Raw genomic sequence first — 19342 nt, forward strand, 5'->3', positions numbered from 1 at the left:
AGTACGTTAAAAGGCAAAGTCTCAGAATAACAACAGCGAATAAAATATTAAAACATAAACAATTTCATACTTTTATAATCCATTCAAACTAAGTTGGCATGTCATTTCTATTGCATGCTTTGAAACGCAGCTATTTTTATTTTAGTTGCATTACAGTTTCGTTCCTCGTTCATTCAATTTAATCATGGTATAACTTGGTAGAATGCAAATGTACTTATCCTAGATATTTACTCGCGTATAATTTTAATTCCGGTATAGTTATTCTCGTGTAACGTGATGTTTGGACGAATCCACCCTGAGTGTCCATTTACTTAGGTAGGTACCTATATGTTTACTAACAGTATAACTAGGTACTTATACATTACATATATTTTGTTAGGTATACTTTCCAACTACATTATTTACGCAAATAAACTTAATTTGATTACCTACTAGTACTGATTGCCTATAGGTAAATTACCTTACCCAAGGTACTTACCTAAGGTAATATAGGTATTAATTAGTATTTTGCTGGTTTATTTATTTATTTATTTAAATAAGGAACACCAGCAGCTGGTTGATCAGACTACTAACGTAAACTACGAGTACTCATTGGAATATATACCTGGAGTGTAATTTATCATTCATTAAATAAAACACTAATCTTTAAACCCTTGGCAACTAATAAAATTAAAGCCGAACAAGTGAGAGCCGAAATTCTCTACAAAGCCACTAGAAGCGGCGCAAGTTTCTCAAAGACACGTCGCCGCTACAAACATTATTCATAACCGCTACCTCGCTCCGATACGACAAACCACTTACACCACACGGTTACTCTGGTAACACGAATGTCATTTACAGTAGCCGTATCACGAAAAAAATTGTTAAGTACCTACTGGTACTGGTCGAAGGGCTATTTAATAGTTAGGTGGTTGACCGGAAGTTGTATTTATGAGCCTATACTGGCCTATAGGATAACATATCGAAAAGTGTGCCTAACTCTTTTCGTGATACAGATTATGGCCACAAAGTGGAATTTATAATTGATCGACTGGAAATTAGACCATCGAGGTAGCGAGAGACAACTACCTACTTATTGCATTTTTCTTCTAAATAAACCTTCAATTGAAAATATTTACCACTGTTATAAAATCTACATTTATTTGGCAAGTTTGTAACTATGCCGAAAGTTCCTTTCCGTGCGTCTTCTTTGGTGCTCTTCATTAAGGCACACCCCTCTGTAGCTATGTAGTCGCAAAACTGGAGTAACCCCCTTAACCGCAACTTTCTTATTACAACTCGGGCCTTATTTACCACAACTTTGGCAATAAATTCCGTGGACGTTTAATTTTCTTGTGTTTTTCCCGCGCTGCACATGAATGTTAGATTATTTCAACTGTTACAAGTTTGCTTATCCGATTAAAGTTTTGCTTGGCTTTGAATTGAAAGTTCTTATTTTTATTTTATCTAAGTTACGGTAAAGTGGAGGAGTCTGTTGTGTCCTCTGCAAGGTATAATATTATTCATAGTTATGTTATGTAACATAATTAATTAATAGTTACTATGAATTGATAAAATTTTAATGTATGTTACGTTAGTCTACGTCAGATTTACCACATACCTTGTTGTCTCTCACTGATTTTTATATACTGCCCCCGCTACATATCTCCTAGGTAAGGTAGGTAAGTAAGACATGTGTAAATATACAAGCATGCTGATTAAGTAAAACAAACCTTAAACCTCTTTTAATGTCGATTTTTTATTTAAATCTGTTTAAAATACTATGTCTTAACTAAATACTAAAATAATAATACGATAAAATGACTACACACCATAAAATTCTTAATAATAAGCTATGAAGTCATATACATTTAAGTATTTTTAAGTAAAATAAAACGATTTTCTTACGAATAATCTCCCTATTCTTTTTCCAACAAACTCTTGAAGCGCGATAATTCAAGATACCAAGAAGTAGACAATTTATCAGACTAGTTTTCCATAAAAGTCTTCCAGTAAAATTAATTTTAGAATAAACATGTGATGCTTATGTAGTCATTGATTTACTGAATATTATTTGAAAACTTAAGAAGCGTTCAAGCTTATTCAAACATCTACTACGCTATAAAAAGCATTAGAACAAAATACCCTCTCCAGGGGTAAACAACACTATGCAGCTACATAGTTGTAACTGGGGCTGATTTTGAAGACAGAAATTTCAGATCCATAATGAAAAAGCCCTTCAAACCTAAACTCTATACAAAATAGAAGTTAACGTTATGTTAGGTTTACATACATCTTCATGGTGTAAATTTTCAGAGTCAGCCGCAATGTTTTAATTTTTTTTTTATAACATAATCGACTGGCAACTACATTGAGACGATGCTGACAGGTTTCTTCGCTCTCTTTGTCTGTTGTCAATTGTTATCTTCCACGTCCTGGTGACAGAGAAAAAACATTTCAAATTATGATGATGACAATCGCAAACCACAAGGACTGAGGATCACATCAGAAGTGGCAGTGGGCTGGCCATAATTTAGTATCTGTCCATGGTCCCATAACAGTTATGGTAGACGAGATGTCTACTGGTGACCACGATCAGGTAAACATAGCAATTTGGGGAATAATTTGTTTGACTTTCTTAAAAAAATACTTTGTTGGACATTGAAGTATAATGTACTAGAACAGATAGCGCGAACAAAATCTGTGTTCCACGTGAACGTAAAGCAGTGCGGGGCGCGGACCAAGTCTTAGATTTCTGTAGAACATCGACGACTCGGATGTAGATTCTAGTGACAAAATCTCGGCTCGGCTTATTCCTTTGGGAGATAGGCAAGAGTATATGTATGTATTGATAGATATAGATAATAAAATAAACAATAAGAATGACGTACCGTGGGATCGCAGTCGGCGCAGTGCCACGAGTAGCCGCGCTTCTTGGGGTTCTTGCTGAGCGGCGGCTCCAGGCACGACAGGTGGTAGCGCTTGAAGCACTCGTCGCATCTGGCAAGCGAATGTGAGCAACATTACATTGTGAATATCCAGTAGGTAAATAAATAAATCCGACCCCAAGCTAGGCAGGGCCTGTATTATGGGTATCGGACATCTGATATATGTACACAAATACATAGATAGATGCATATTAATTATAAATATCAACACCCAAGACCCGAGAACAGATATCTGTATTTAAACAAATATCTGCCCCAGCCGGGAATCGAACCCGGGACCAGTAGTCAGGGTCACTAACCACTACACCATTCGGTCGTAAATGAATGGAGTATCTTGCAAAAAGGCAAGAAGACACTTTTAAGGGCCGCTTGCAGTTGCGGTATGAGTCGCGGATGGTTTGTATTAAAATGGCGCGAAGCCATTGGTCGAATCGCATTAGCAATTTGCATTCATCAGGGTTATGACTACTTTCAAAGATGTGTTGAAGGTAATAAGGCATTGGCCATCTAGAAGTCAGTTTTAGTATTATCCATACGGTCTTATCTTCACCCCCTCCAGCATACACCTCTCGATTACTAAGGAGTTAGTAGTCCATGTATGTAATGTTTGAATTAATCAATAGACAGTAAGTGAGTTTGACAAGTTTCAAAAGTGTATAGCTACTAAAGCAGCTGACTGTACGTCCAGTTGAGGACGCACATGTCAGCGGCTGAAACTATTAAAACAACTTGGTGGTATTCAGACAAGAGAGTTTTTTTATTAATGCACAGTAGCACACAGAGTACACACACAGAGTATATTTTGTTACACAGAACTAATTATTAATCCTCAGAACAACACCCCCACTTAACAAAATAACCATACAGTATACATAGCAAAACTCAAGTACTTATGTAGGTAGGTAATTAACTAAAAAAAACAAATTTCTATATATTACGAGTATGCTACTACATACAAACTTAACTAAATTGGCACAAGCCCTATCATCTTCATAAATTTATAATGTTTAGATGATAACAATCCCTTTGTTAATAGGTCAGCAGGCATATCTTGAGTTGAAACATATTCTATTTCTATCCAATTGTTTTTAATTGTATCTCTGACATAATGGTAACGCACATCTATATGCTTCGACCTATTGTGAGTATGACTTGCAGCCAGTTTAATAGCACTTTGGTTATCGCAATATATCTTGATAACACACATATTACCTGTGATTTCTATCATTAAATTTCTCAAATATACAGCTTCTCTAGAAGCTTCTGACATTGCTACATATTCTGCCTCTGTACTAGACAGTGAAACAGTTTTCTGTTTACTGCTCTGCCATGATATCGCAGAACCACACATGGTAAAGCAGTAACCAGTATATGACTTTCTATCTAGACTATCATTAGCCCAATCGGCATCAACAAATCCTTCAAGTTTCACATTGTTTTTACTAAACTTTAAACAATAATGTTTAGTTCTCTGTAAGTATTTCAAAACCCTTTTTGCATAGTTAGAAAAAATCAGAAAATCATCTACATACAATGTTATTATTATTTTAACATCTTCTGTATATTTTGTAAACAAACATGGTTCCAACTTACTATTTTTAAAACCCAATTTACATAAATAGTCTCTCACTCTCTCATACCAAACTAATGAGGATTGTTTCAAACCATAAATGGCTCTTTTAAGTTTTAACACTTTACCATCAGCATCAGCACGCTGAAAACCTTCAGGAATACACATGTAAATGTTCTCTTTCAAATGTCCATTTAAGAAAGCTGTTGTGACGTCCAGGTGTGTGACATCCATCCCCCACTGAACACTGAGAGCAAACAACATTCTCAGTGTTGAATGTTTCACAACTGGTGAAAAAGTGTCCACATAGTCTACACCATGGCGTTGGGTGAAGCCCTTTGCCACAAGCCTGGCACGGTAACGCACTTTATTGTCTATATCAACTTTTTTATTTAACACCCACTTACACTTCACAATAGACCGATCACTTGGAACATCAACTATCTCCCAAGCGTCATTGGACTCGAACGCCTGAAGTTCCTCTTCAACTGCCTGTTTCCACTGAGCCCTTTCTGGTCCTTGCAGGGCTTCTTGGAGTGTCATCTCATCATGAGACGTGACATTTTCAGTACACAGGTTCGAGAAACCATAATAGTCTGGTTTACGCCTGACACGCTTCGCAGGAAGATCTTCAACTTTCTGTATCTCTTCATTCAGCGGCTCATGAAAACTGTCTTCAGAATCTGATGATGTACTAGGAACAACTGACTGACTATTATTCCCATCATTATTGCTCGACTCAGTTTCTTCATGTTCTGGCTCTCTCTCATATGTGACAGCAATCACTGCATCAGTCTCCACACCCTCATTTAAGACTCTTATGTCTCGACTTGTAGTAAAACTGTTTGACTCAGGCTGATACAGCTTATATCCTTTGATATTTTCAGAGTATCCCACTAGGATATACTTGGCTGCCTTCCTGTCCCATTTAAGTCGTCTCTGCTTCGGAATATGGGCCATCACAGTGCTTCCAAAGACACGGATGTGACTAAGATCTGGTTTACTACCGGTCCACAACTCATAAGGTGTCTTCTGGTGTCCTGATACTGGAGATCTGTTTCTTAAGTAAACAGCTGTACTCACCGCTTCTGCCCACAGTTTCTTCTGCAACTTTGCATCAAAGAGTAAGCATCTTGCTTTTTCAACTATGGTGCGATTTAGTCTCTCACACACCCCATTCTGCTCTGGTGTGTAAGGATTTGTTAGCTGATGAGTTATACCTGCATCTTTTAAGAAATCATTGAGTTCCTTAGAACAAAACTCTCCACCATTATCTGTCCTGAGTATTTTTATTTCTTTTCCAGTCTGCTTCTCTACCAGAGACTTGAACTCTTTAAAGTATTTAAATACCTCGCTCTTGGACTTCAAAAAGTATACGAAAGACATCCTGCTGAAGTCGTCTACAAACAATAGGAAGTATTTAGACATTCCTATCGAGGCTTGCTCCATCGGGCCACACACATCAGCGTGTACTATCTCCAACACCATCTCACTTCGTGTACTGCTCTGTGGGAATGGTAATCGAGCCTGCTTGCCTTCACAGCATACACTGCAATTTGACATGCTTATTTCTGCTGTGCCTGGATAGGATATTCCCTTCACTGCTCCATCTTTCATGATATTTAGGTCTTTACTGTTGATGTGACCAAGTCGCCTGTGCCAGACCATACTTGTACTTGTGCCTGATGCTGCAGTTAGCGACACACTCTCTGTCTTGGTTATCAACTTATAAACCCCATTCACCAACTCTGCTATGCCCACCAATATGTTCTGTGGATAACGTATTTCACACAAATTGTTCTTAAACAGCACCTTGTTTCCTTTCTGAATCAGTCTGCTTACTGATAACAAATTTGTTGTTATTCCTGGTACACATAAAGCATCACAAATAATGTTTGAATGCTCAACATTATTCACAATTGTTGATATCGGTACATCTCCTGTACACACCACTTGCATCTTCTGTTTATTTGCAGTAATTATTTCTTTAATTTCATTTTCATACGATATATTTCGCATTCGGTTTTGACTGGCTATCAAATGCGAACTCGCCCCTGAGTCAATGTACCAATCGTCTGTGTTAAAAGATCCATTTAAAAACACTGCACTGAATGCATTGGATACTTGTTTTGTGCACTGATTCATGTAATGACCAATCTGTTTGCATTTAAAACATTTTATTGTTTTGATTCCATTTGACGTCGAGGCCATCTTGTTTGTTGTGTCAGTGCTGCCAACTTTGGCGGAAGATTTTTTCTTTTGCTGCCAACGTTTAGACAAGAATGCGCTTGTCTCTGGTCCACTGCTGCCAACAGAGCCAACTTCACTGCTCATATCCAGTAATTTTGTTTTTATGACGTCTGAACTAATGGCGATACCGGAATGCTCAATCGCCATTATCATCGGCGAAAACTTTTCTGGCAATCCTGCTAGAAGTAATGATCCTATCCATTCTTCGTTTATCTCAAAGCCAGTACCTCGTAACTTCTGCGCAGTATCCACCATCTGTGTAACATACGCCGTCATGGACTCACTTTCTTCTAAACGAATGGAAATCAAAGTTCGTAGCAACGCGATCTTTCTCGTGAATCCCGAGTCATCAAACAGGGATTTTAATTTTTTCCACACGCCTCCGACAGTAGTTTCGCTTTTCACATGAACATATAACGAAGAGTCAATCGTCATTATAAGTTTCGCCTTGGCTTTTTGAGTATCAACAGTCTTGTCGACTTTGTCTTTGCCTCCATCTTGTATGTTGATGTCGATTCCCTCCAATATCAAAAAGTTTTCGGCTGCGAACGCCCACTCGTCGTAGTTTTCGCGTCCTTTCAACTTAGGAACATTTACTATATAACTAGCTGCCATTTTAGTACGAAATTAAACTGAAATACTAATTACTTTTCTGCAAAAAACGGGGACTGGGCCCATAACCTATTAAAACAACTTGGTGGTATTCAGACAAGAGAGTTTTTTTATTAATGCACAGTAGCACACAGAGTACACACACAGAGTATATTTTGTTACACAGAACTAATTATTAATCCTCAGAACAACAGAAACTACAGTTACCTGACGAGGTTGGCGGGCGCGCCGGGCTGCGCGCACACGTCGCAGTGCTCTGTGGGGTGTACTGAGGACGCACATGTCAGCGGCTGACACTACAGTTACCTGACGAGGTTGGCGAGCGCGCCGGGCTGCGCGCACACGTCGCAGTGCTCTGTGGGGTGTACTGAGGACGCACATGTCAGCGGCTGACACTACAGTTACCTGACGAGGTTGGCGGGCGCGCCGGGCTGCGCGCACACGTCGCAGTGCTCTGTGGGTTGTACTGAGGACGCACATGTCAGCGGCTGACACTACAGTTACCTGACGAGGTTGGCGGGCGCGCCGGGCTGCGCGCACACGTCGCAGTGCTCTGTGGGTTGTACTGAGGACGCACATGTCAGCGGCTGACACTACAGTTACCTGACGAGGTTGGCGGGCGCGCCGGGCTGCGCGCACACGTCGCAGTGCTCTGTGGGTCGTACTGAGGACGCACATGTCAGCGGCTGACACTACAGTTACCTGACGAGGTTGGCGGGCGCGCCGGGCTGCGCGCACACGTCGCAGTGCTCTGTGGGTTGTACTGAGGACGCACATGTCAGCGGCTGACACTACAGTTACCTGACGAGGTTGGCGGGCGCGCCGGGCTGCGCGCACACGTCGCAGTGCTCTGTGGGTTGTACTGAGGACGCACATGTCAGCGGCTGACACTACAGTTACCTGACGAGGTTGGCGGGCGCGCCGGGCTGCGCGCACACGTCGCAGTGCTCTGTGGGGTGTACTGAGGACGCACATGTCAGCGGCTGACACTACAGTTACCTGACGAGGTTGGCGGGCGCGCCGGGCTGCGCGCACACGTCGCAGTGCTCTGTGGGTTGTACTGAGGACGCACATGTCAGCGGCTGACACTACAGTTACCTGACGAGGTTGGCGGGCGCGCCGGGCTGCGCGCACACGTCGCAGTGCTCTGTGGGTTGTACTGAGGACGCACATGTCAGCGGCTGACACTACAGTTACCTGACGAGGTTGGCGGGCGCGCCGGGCTGCGCGCACACGTCGCAGTGCTCTGTGGGTTGTACTGAGGACGCACATGTCAGCGGCTGACACTACAGTTACCTGACGAGGTTGGCGGGCGCGCCGGGCTGCGCGCACACGTCGCAGTGCTCTGTGGGGTGTACTGAGGACGCACATGTCAGCGGCTGACACTACAGTTACCTGACGAGGTTGGCGGGCGCGCCGGGCTGCGCGCACACGTCGCAGTGCGTGAGCGCGGGCAGGTCCCGCGGCGGCCCCCGCGCCCCGCCCCGCCCGCGCCCCCGCGCCGCTGTCAAGCGACCGCGCTCGCTGCTCTGTGGGGTTAGATGGGGTTGTTATTGTTGTGGATAGTGTGAGATATAGGAATGATATGGAAATAGCGGACGGACTTACTATCTGGGCGTATTACATGCTGTTCGTATGCCAGTTAATGCTCCTACTTATGACAGACATTTTGGTTTCTTTCTAATTATATTATGTATACAGCTAAACTTATACCTGTGTAGGGAATATGGAACCTTGATGAAGTTGAGACAAATAAAAGAGGAACTTTATAGGTATCAAAAATATACATAATACATTGGTATAAAATAAATATCCGATAGTGGATCGACTAACCAATAGTGAAACACTAACTTGGGCATCCACACTTACCTTGGGTTTCACTGGTTCAGTTTCAGTCTCTTCTTTTGGTTTATCCTCCTTAGGTTTTGGCAGCTTGCGTTACGAAGTGAAATATTAGTCAATAAGTTACCATCATCATACACGGTAACTTTCTTAAATTCATCACAATTTCGGCAATTTTGTTGGTTAGTTTATTCAAAGTTAATTACCTGATCCGCAGTCAAGGGTTCGATGGGGACGATCGCTTCTGGCTCTCTTTGGATCTCTTCAATCACTTGCTGTAACGAAACAACACATTATTATTAATTCTTTTCAATTTACATACCTTAGCATATGCAATGCAATATATATAAGGAAGTATAGGCATATTACTATAGCAAATACATAGGTATCGTCATAACATACCGTAGTAAATTCAAAATGTGATTTTGGAACTGTTATTGCATCGGACCACTCAATGGGTGAGGCACATTAGGGCAAACAAGGGCAAATGGGGGCAAATGAAAGCGAAAGAGGGTGGATGAAGGGACCTAAAAAATTGCCTAATCATTGCTCAAGATACATAATGTTTTTGCCTCTACACCTTATATTAAACTTTTTCAACTTTTTGTGATGTTTCTGTTTGTTTGTGTGTGAAATAAATATGTTTTTCTTCCTCAGTGAGTACCTTGGGTATGGTCCTGACGACGGGCGGCGGCGGCGCGTCGTTGCTGTCGCTGGGCACGTAGAACATCTGCGTGTCCGTCGAGCCCGCCGGTTTCGGGATCGGCTTGATCTGAGATATTAATGTAAAAGTTATTTACAGAGTTTTTGTTTATTTATACATTTAGATAGAACAAATTTTAAAGACAGGAGATTTTTCTAGTAATTAGTAGAAAGTGAATGTTTTGCGGCATATAAAATGGAGCTTCTAGCCGAAATTATAATGAAGCTCTTGGCATAAACTAACCATAAACTTATGTTCGTTTATGTAAATAATAAAATTTATATTACCTACTGTTCTGAACCCTAGCTGGGTAAATGGTATAAGTTGGATACTTTAAACTTGCTACATGAAATCAGTGGAAATTCTGTGAGAAAGTCACGGTATGAGGCCACTTTTCTGTAGGAAAGATTGTCCATTTAACGTCACTATTGAGTTTATTTGTAAAACTGAAAACTAAAACAAATTGTTTAATAAATTATGATTACCTTGATAGTAATCCTTGGATGCGGCATATCCGGATTCTCCAATTGTGGATGTGCCTTCTTCTTCCTTTTGTGTTTATGAGATTTCGTGGGCGACCTTAGCAGATCCGGGGAATACCGGGACCTATGCTTCTCCTTCCTTCGCTTCCTATTCGCCTTATACGTCGCTATATCCGAAGATAAATTAGCCAACGTTGTCTCTATAGAGGTCTCTATGGCCTTGCTATCTCGTTCTTTCTCTTTAGCTTCGCCTATGAGTGAGGAGAACGAAGAATTGGTTGATAAAAAGCTTGTGTCGGCTTTAGTGGCGACAGCTGTTGATGTGTTGGAGTTTTCGTTGTGCGAATCGTTCGGGCTTTCAGCCACAATCGGAGTTATTGACATGAGCGGCGTATTAGTAAGAGTTGGGGACGTAAAACTGCGTTTGAGTTTCTTTGCCGCCGAATCCATTTCGGCAGCTGACGTTTGCTCTTTAAGTTTGGCCTTTTTGAGTTTTTTGTCTTTCTTTTTCTCTGCTGCGTCGTTTTCGGTGAACTCGAAGGGTTTGATGGTGACCTTGATAGGGGAGAGGCTGTCGGGGGCGGGGCCGGGGGGCGGGGAGGCGGGCAGGATGGCGCCATCTTTGCTGTACCGGATGCGCGAGCGGCGCGGGCCCTTCTTCTCGATCACTTCCGGTTCCGAGTCGGACGTTTTGTCGCATTCTGAGCATTGCCTGTGAATATAAGATTTGATTGTTAGACAGTGCATTAGAAGGCTCTATTGATCGCCACACTCATCATCCGCCACACATATCATATTGATAATTACGGAATCACACTAGGTGATTCCGTGATTATCTGCAAGGGATAGCCATAAGCATAACTTATGTTTACAGATTGTTGGTTTCTTTTGGGGGTGGCTATTTATACAACATGAGTTGCTAGTGTACGATAGTTCTTCTACATTGGAATAAATTCAAGTAATTTACATACCATTTACAAAAGCACAAATCGGATACCTCATTAAACTTCGCATAAGTTTTGGCAGCTGGCGACATGTCGCTACATGCCGCCCTATTCCATTGACATTACGTACCATCCGTAGAGCTTGGTCTTCTTGGGCGGGCGCAGGCAGGCCGGGTGCTAGTGTCACTATATGTCTCTACATTCTGTCTATTTTAGTTCTCATTTTTGTCACTAGATGGCGGTGTCGTCACCATTGTACATCGCGGTATCGTTTGGTTTCTCAATCCAGCTATATTTTTTGAGTCAGTCTACAACTACGTACCTACCTACCATCTTGGGGGTTCACTATGATCTATGTATTAGTGTAAATATATCAGCTGTCCGATAGCCATAATATAGGGCCTGCTTAGTTTGGAGTCGGATGGCCGTGTGTGAGATGTCTCCACATATTAATATTATTATTACCATCCGTAGAGCTTGGTCTTCTTGGGCGGGCGCGGCAGGGGCGGGCGCAGACAGGCCGGGTGGTAGTGGCGCTGGCAGCAGTCGCAGGTGGCCAGCAGGCGGCGCGCGGCGGGGCGGGCGCACACGCAGCATGTGCCGGAATCGGATGGGGTCAGTTGGGAGGGGGATGCTGTGGGGGGATGTTTGTGAAGTTAGCTTGCTCACAGAGTATTATAACGGTTAACTAACAACTATTTAAAATTGGGTTAACAGTTATTATATAGGCTTCTATGTTCGAATATTTACATTGTTGTGTTTATTTTCACCTCATGTTTTAAGCCGAGTTGGTGTGCCCAAAAAAAAGCCTCCCAGACTGACGTGTTAACAACTGTACCTTTTACATACGTCCAAACCCTAGTTTGTCTAGTGTTTGCTACTAACATACTTATAATGCCATCAGGAGTAATGATGTTATAAAATATCTAGGAGATTCTAACTGCTGCTATAACTATAGGTCGAATCGCAGACTCAAGAAAGAGATGAACTGTAATAACTAACCTTGTAATGAAGTAGACAGCACCTTCCCGTGCGTAGCGTCGGGGTTGTCGCTCAGCGGGAACCCGACGCCCATCTTGAGCGCAGCCGCCGTCGGCACCGCCAGGGCTCTGCAATATACACGGTGGAATAGTTACATGTGACAGAAAGCATTAATTTTTGTGGCTAAAAGAAAAATTTGAATGAGTGAGGCTATGAATTTCATTCAAACGTTTTACCGATTAGCAAAGCTCTGGGCTGTTGGTCTAAGAATGCGCTATGTTGCAATTATAGTAAACTGAAAAGATCAATGGGATGGGGTTCAGTCTGACCTACATTTGTTCTACAACTTTATAAAATCTCTCCTTCGACATCACCCACTTTCTGTCTCCACCCACTTTGACACCACCCTGTATATAATGTGTACTATACAGGGTGTACTATACATACCGTTTCCCCGGCGGCTGCAGCAGCGGCGGCGGCGGCGCGGGGCGCAGCGCGCTCAGTGCGTCGTACAGCTTCATGGTGGACTCTTGCAGCGCGGTCATGGCTGCCAGCGCGGTCGTGTTCGCTTTAGCAACACCCTGTATATAATGTGTACTATACAGGGTGTACCACATACCGTTTCCCGGGTGGCTGCAGCATCGTACAGTTTCATCGTGGACTCCTATGGAGCTCAGTCTGAATCACTTTTGCTCTAACAACTTAACAAAATATCTCTTTCGGTAACACCCACTTTGACAACACCCTGTATATAATGTGTCTTATATAGGGTGTACTACATACCGTTTCCCCGGCGGCTGCAGCAGCGGCGGCGGCGGCGCGGGGCGCAGCGCGCTCAGTGCGTCGTACAGCTTCATGGTGGACTCTTGCAGCGCGGTCATTGCGGCTAGGGCGGTCGTGTTCGCTTTGGATGCCTGGAATTTGTGGGTTTGAGGGTTATTATTGAGTAGAGTAGAGGATTAGGATTTAATGTTGGCTAATTAACTGATAGATAATCTTAAACGACAGTCTTATTTTTGCTCTGGTAATGCAATGGAATGCCAGAAAAATACGCTATCACAATTCGTGTAAAAATTAAAATGCATCTCATCTCCCTGAAATGCCTGTCATTTGACTTCGTTTGTCACATTGTTTTGTAAGGTAATGTTTGCCGTTTGTACCTCTCTCTAGGCCTCTCCCAAGGAGCGCCACAACACTCGGTCCTCGGCCTTCCTCATCCAACCACTACCGGCTACCCGCCAAAGGTCGTCAGTCCAGCGGGCAGGAGGGCGTCCCACGGCTACATGCCCGACGGTTACATGTCAGGATTCTGTATATATACTGAGTAGCTTAGTAACCGCGATGTAGGATTTGCAATTTGTTTTCACTTTTCCATGCCATCTGTCGGTCGTCCTTTATATTTCTTTGCAGGATCTATTTATATCTTAACAACTATTCTTGCGCGGTATTCATTGTAGATGTCGCCACAGACTCACCTCGTCATAGTCCGCGCCGCTAGCCGCCTCGGCCGCGCGCAGGGCGTCATTGTCCTGGGTACACGGGGGCACGGGTGTGGGGGCACGCGAGGGGCACGGGGGTCACTCACCTCGTCATAGTCCGCGCCGCTAGCCGCCTCGGCCGCGCGCAGGGCGTCATTGTCCTGGGTACACGGGGGCACGGGTGTGGGGGCACGCGAGGGGCACGGGGGTCACTCACCTCGTCATAGTCCGCGCCGCTAGCCGCCTCGGCCGCGCGCAGGGCGTCATTGTCCTGGGTACACGGGGGCACGGGTGTGGGGGCACGCGGGGTCACTGACTCACCTCGTCATAGTCCGCGCCGCTAGCCGCCTCGGCCGCGCGCAGGGCGTCATTGTCCTGGGTACACGGGGGGCACGGGGGTGGGGCACGGGGGTCACTCACCTCGTCATAGTCCGCGCCGCTAGCCGCCTCGGCCGCGCGCAGGGCGTCATTGTCCTGGGTACACGGGGGGCACGGGGGTGGGGCACGGGGGTCACTCACCTCGTCATAGTCCGCGCCGCTAGCCGCCTCGGCCGCGCGTAAAGCATCATTGTCCTGGGTGCAGGAGCGCAGGGCGGCGCGTAGGGCGGCCACGCGGTGGTTGCGTTCCAGGTAGTAGCCCACGAATTCCACGGAGAAGGCGGGCGGGATGTGCCAGCGACGGGACACGTCTTTTAGGGCCGCCATCTGGTGTGAAAGAAGGTAAACATTTTATTCAAAGTAGGTACATACATTACCATTTATTTTTAATTGAAATCCAAATTTCCTTAGAAACGAACTAGAATTATCTGTATGTCAGAAGTCTATGAATGACCCAAAGATGGCATGTAAAGTGAGACAGCGCGTGGCGATTTATTATCACGTCTTGTTGTGTATATCACTCCTAATTACCACACCATAGGCATCACAGCGAAGCTATAAAATGATATATGAATAAAGATAAAATTATAAGAATGAAATGAGTAAAAGGGTGGATAAAACAAAATGAATAATGGGCGCACACTAATTTTTTTTAGTTAGTATGTACATTGTTAGTCCAGATATAAAAGACTATAGGTGCTAGATGGAGTCCTAACATAGCCCTGTAACATATCTTCAAGCCCAAATACATAAAGACAGACAAACAATAACAAACCTGTGCATCCTGAAACTCCAGCGCGTGTGTGTCTACGCCCATCACCTCGGCTTTCTTCTTGAACTTCCTCATGGCTGAGGCGCTGCTGAACAACATGCGAGCCATCTTCTGTGTCGGCACTGGAACACAAAGTTAAACATAATATTATACAGTGTGAGAAAGCGAATATAGCAAGGGCATATATTTATTCACACACGTGCAATGAAAACTGCCCTTGACGTTTCATATATCACTGGAACATTTTCATTGCGCGTGAGTGTATTTCTATGTAGATAAACAGGAACGAACGACTCTTTCGACAAAATACGACCGAAGTGTAGTTGGTCGGGGCGCTGACTCTAGTGGCTCTAGTTCAATGTGTTCAATGAGTGTGTTGTTTGTGTCTATGAATATGAAACAGCATTGTGAATTTTCCTACTATTTTTCATTTTTTCTTTTTTTATTCCACGCTTATTTTTAATTATTATTTAAAAAAAAAGAGCTCGCAGAGTTGGCTAAATATTATTCATGTAGTATGTAATTTTACTTCATAAAGGTCCCGTCAGAGTTGCCTATAGAATGATTTATAAAATGGATTCAGGTGTTCAAGGGTCACTCACCCCATGGCGGGTTCCTATGTTCCTTGTGTTGCTGGTACTTCCTTCGGTACTTGACCAGCTTGCGTTGGATGCGCAGTTTCTCCTGGCTGCTCAGGTTCTCCTGGAGTTCTCGCTTTCTGTGTTATAAATTGTAATAATCAAATATGTATTATGCTATGTATTTGTTCCAATTTTTCTAAGTTATGATTGTTTACGGAGTTTATCGGTATTATCTAACTTTCTCAAGTCACCTTTCCGTTTACGATGGATAGCAGTCAGACCGCTTCAATACCCAAAACATCTCGAATAGCAGCTAAGTAAATGGCAACGCTTAAAGAATTATCTTCAGTGCCGGTGGTCAGCCCCCGTGGCCTGTACTGTACCTGTGTGCAGTGCGCGCCCGCAGCGCCAGGTGGCTGCGGCGGCGGCGCGCCACCAGCGTCTTGTCCGAGTGCAGGCGGCAGTGCGCGTAGAACGGGTCCGCTTGTTCCGCTTCCGAGGAGTGGGCCTCGGCGAGGAGGCCGCAACGCTGGCCACTGAAACATGGTAAAATATGTAAATAGTACGTCATTATACAGAGAAAAACTAAATGAAAATGAGGTTTTTCATCTCTAAGAGGAGATAATGAAATCTCACTCTAAACTCGTTTGTCACCGCTTAAACGACCGTTAACAGCGCCATCTATTGGTGTCTACTATGGGCTAATCCTACATATTTTATACTAGCCAGGTGACATGAAAGATATTAATATGTAATTATAGAGAGAAAAACTTAATTAAAATAAGTACTTTCCCCTCCAGGAGGAAAGGAGATAATTACATAATCATAGAAAGAAAAACCAAACGGAAATCGTTTTATTTGTCGCATTGCATCGCCATACAGTTGTGCATTAGAATCTCACTACAAAAGTGTTTTAACACTGTAACGATTATTGAACGTACACCCCTAGCTACTTACCGGGACTGTTTACAACGCCATCTGTCGGTGTTCTCTAGGAACTAAACCCATACTTACTCGGCTACTATGAAATAAACCTACATACCTACCAGGTGACCAGAGTCACTGTCTATAGACACAAGGGTCATGTCTCACCAGGTGACGTGGAAGTACGTCTTGCACAGGCCCGCGTCGCAGCCGATGGCCACGCCGGTGCGCGCGAGCGTGGCGTCGTCGCACAGTGCGCACGCGCGGGCGCCCCAGCGAGAGTACGCCATCTCGAAGAGAGTCACGCCGGAGAGACGCTCCACCTGAAGGGGTTGGGGTTTAGTTAGAGGACGTATAGCTCTGTAGAATAGGTTCGGTAGACAGCTCTTTAAAAATATATAGGTATAAAGGTTTAATCAAACCACAGAGTTATATGCCACTCTAGCGGTAGCACAATACTTCGGTCCCACTAGGTATTGTCATATGAACGTTTTACCACTACTACCAATGGCTGTAGCGGATATTTACTATTACTATAGGTTTGAATAAGCAGTTAATAAGACGACAATAGTTAATTGGTGATTTAGCTTCAATATATTATTATGTTAAACATATTACCTCTGAAAACGCCACACCTGGCACGTACAAAGCGCATACTAGATGCACCCATGCACCCACTTCCGTCTCCTTGAATATGCCACCTGGAACAAACAAATAGGAATAAACTTTGTACATATATAACATAATGGAATATGTCGAAAACACGCGACGCCATTGGACGCGCTATGCCGCTCGGCCGCAATTCGGCTATTACGGGATTTGCAGCAATGATGTGCTAGGAATCCTAACTAATATTATAAATGCGAAAGTAACTGTGTCTGTCTGTCTGTCTGTTACTCTTTCACACCAAAACTACTGAACGGATTTGAATGAAATTTGGTATACATAGGGTCTAGACCCTGGGAAAGAACATAGGCTACTTTTTATCCCGGAATTCCCAAGGGAAAACTTTTTAAGGCGAAGCAAAGCTCGCGGGAACAGCTAGTCCTCTATAAATGCAATGGTATGTGAACCTGACAATCTGGGTGCTATTTTGGTTTAAATCATGATCTGAAGTGTAACACTAACAGAGACTGTGTTGGTCTCTAATAGAATAGTAATACAGACTAACCTTTGTTAGGGCACAGTTCACAACTAGGCTCAGAGACTCCTGCTTTGCATGCCTCGCAGAACCATGGCTCAGTTGATGCATCGCTCACTGTGCTTGACTCACTGGTCACGTCTGAGACTCCGTAGCAACCTGCAGAGGAAATATGACTTTAATAATATGGAAGAAAGTATTATTGCATCAAACAATGGGTTTAAGGCTAACATTAGAGCGTGACTGCAAACAATAAGCTTGCTTTGATAAGAGTGGGAAAGTGTTTGCTGTGATATAAGTTATAAACAAACTTCTGTAGTAAGGTGACTTTGCTAGTGGTGTCCCTAAGGTGGAAGCCATATTATTTATTTTAGTTATCTACCAACCAAGAATGTTTTAGTAAAGTATGTGTTATGAAATTACAAAAACTACATTACCTTCATGCACAGTAACTCCGCAGCCATCACACTCCACTATCTCATTGAAGTCATCACTGCGTGAGCCAAGGCAGCCTGCACAAATCATCATGTTGGCATACTCTGCTGGAATCTGGAATGTAATAATTCATTAATCAGTAAGAACATCTCATTTACATGAAAAAGCAGGTTAGAGAGTGAAAAATCTAAAATATTTGGTAAGAATATACTACCATGAATAAATGAATAAGATGAAAACTTTTGCTTCCCACTTCTCTATGGTAGCAGATAAGAGTATGATACGCATGCTTACTTTAAAATCCTTGTTCTTGGCTTTCTCCAGCAGCTCGGAGACTGAAGGATCTCCCCCATGCTGGTTGGAATTCTTGAACCCGTCATCCTCCGACTCTGATGCATCGGAGCTGTCACTGTTATCTCCACCCTCTGAAAGTTACACATAATACTGAGATAAGTTACAGTAAAGAAGGAGAGTTTTGGACTTTTGGGTGGCGAAACTTCTTTAGTATGACGAAGTATATCTGATTCGAAACATATTTTTATAAATCGCCCATGCCCTAAGTATCCAAAAAAATATTCAAAGTATCAAAAGTTATATTTATGAATGGAAGAAGCAATTATTATGATCGTAAAACTATGAGCGACTGCTTACAGGCGACTGAGAAAGAATAAACAAGTGAACAAGTCACTATCACTCACTTTTGGCATCATCATCACTGTTGATGGAGTAGTCGTCGCTCTCCTCAGCGGCGTGGTCTTCAATGCGGAAGTCCGAGTCGTCGGAGCTCTCCCCCTCACCCAGGTCTATGTCCAGCAGGAACTGGGACTCCACCGGTCGCACTTTTCGCTTCGCAGGGTCCCTGCCCTCTGTAACATTCACTGATGTACGGATCAAAACATACGTTCAAAAAGGATTAACAGAAGGGAAATGTATAGTGAAATACTTACGGTTGCTCATCTTAACGCCGAACAGTACGCGTACGTGTTGAATTGAGAGACAACATGCGTAAATTATCGAGAATTTGTAAATATTTTCGCTGAAAAATTATAGCATGCCCCGGCAAATCGACATTATTGAACGAATGAATAAAATATTGAAAATTTATGAATGAATGTTAAATGGGTGAGTGAAGTAAATACTCTGAGATCGCATCGTACGCCGTGCCTCAGAATATTATAATTGCAAGGCTGATATTGCCACATCGTGAAATCAGCGTCTTACAAGGCTACGACACGAGTTAACAACCTTGAAGTAGGGCGTCAGAGGACATATTAGTGCTCCTAAGAAAATAAATGTATTTTTTTTACCCTGGGTACCGGGTG

General features: G+C 43.3%; 1 protein-coding gene across 1 annotated transcript; it reads right to left on the reverse strand.

The window, feature by feature from the left end:
- Positions 1–2318: 2318 nt before the first annotated feature.
- LOC105385754 (PHD finger protein 14) lies at positions 2319–19097 on the reverse strand. Its single transcript, XM_048623118.1, has 20 exons — positions 18968–19097; positions 18719–18898; positions 18315–18445; positions 18023–18134; positions 17616–17744; positions 17063–17145; positions 16613–16767; positions 15904–16056; positions 15542–15657; positions 14943–15061; positions 14309–14494; positions 13095–13225; positions 12333–12439; positions 11796–11964; positions 10390–11098; positions 9866–9973; positions 9408–9476; positions 8755–8888; positions 2871–2979; positions 2319–2414 (listed from the first exon to the last, which is right to left on the reverse strand). Exons 1-20 carry the CDS (start codon positions 18975–18977, stop codon positions 2394–2396), a joined length of 2931 nt encoding a protein of 976 aa, XP_048479075.1. The 5' UTR covers positions 18978–19097; the 3' UTR covers positions 2319–2393.
- Between the last annotated feature and the right edge of the window lie 245 nt (positions 19098–19342).

This window comes from Plutella xylostella, chromosome 9, assembly GCF_932276165.1.
Source record: "Plutella xylostella chromosome 9, ilPluXylo3.1, whole genome shotgun sequence".
Lineage (NCBI taxonomy): Eukaryota > Metazoa > Arthropoda > Insecta > Lepidoptera > Plutellidae > Plutella > Plutella xylostella.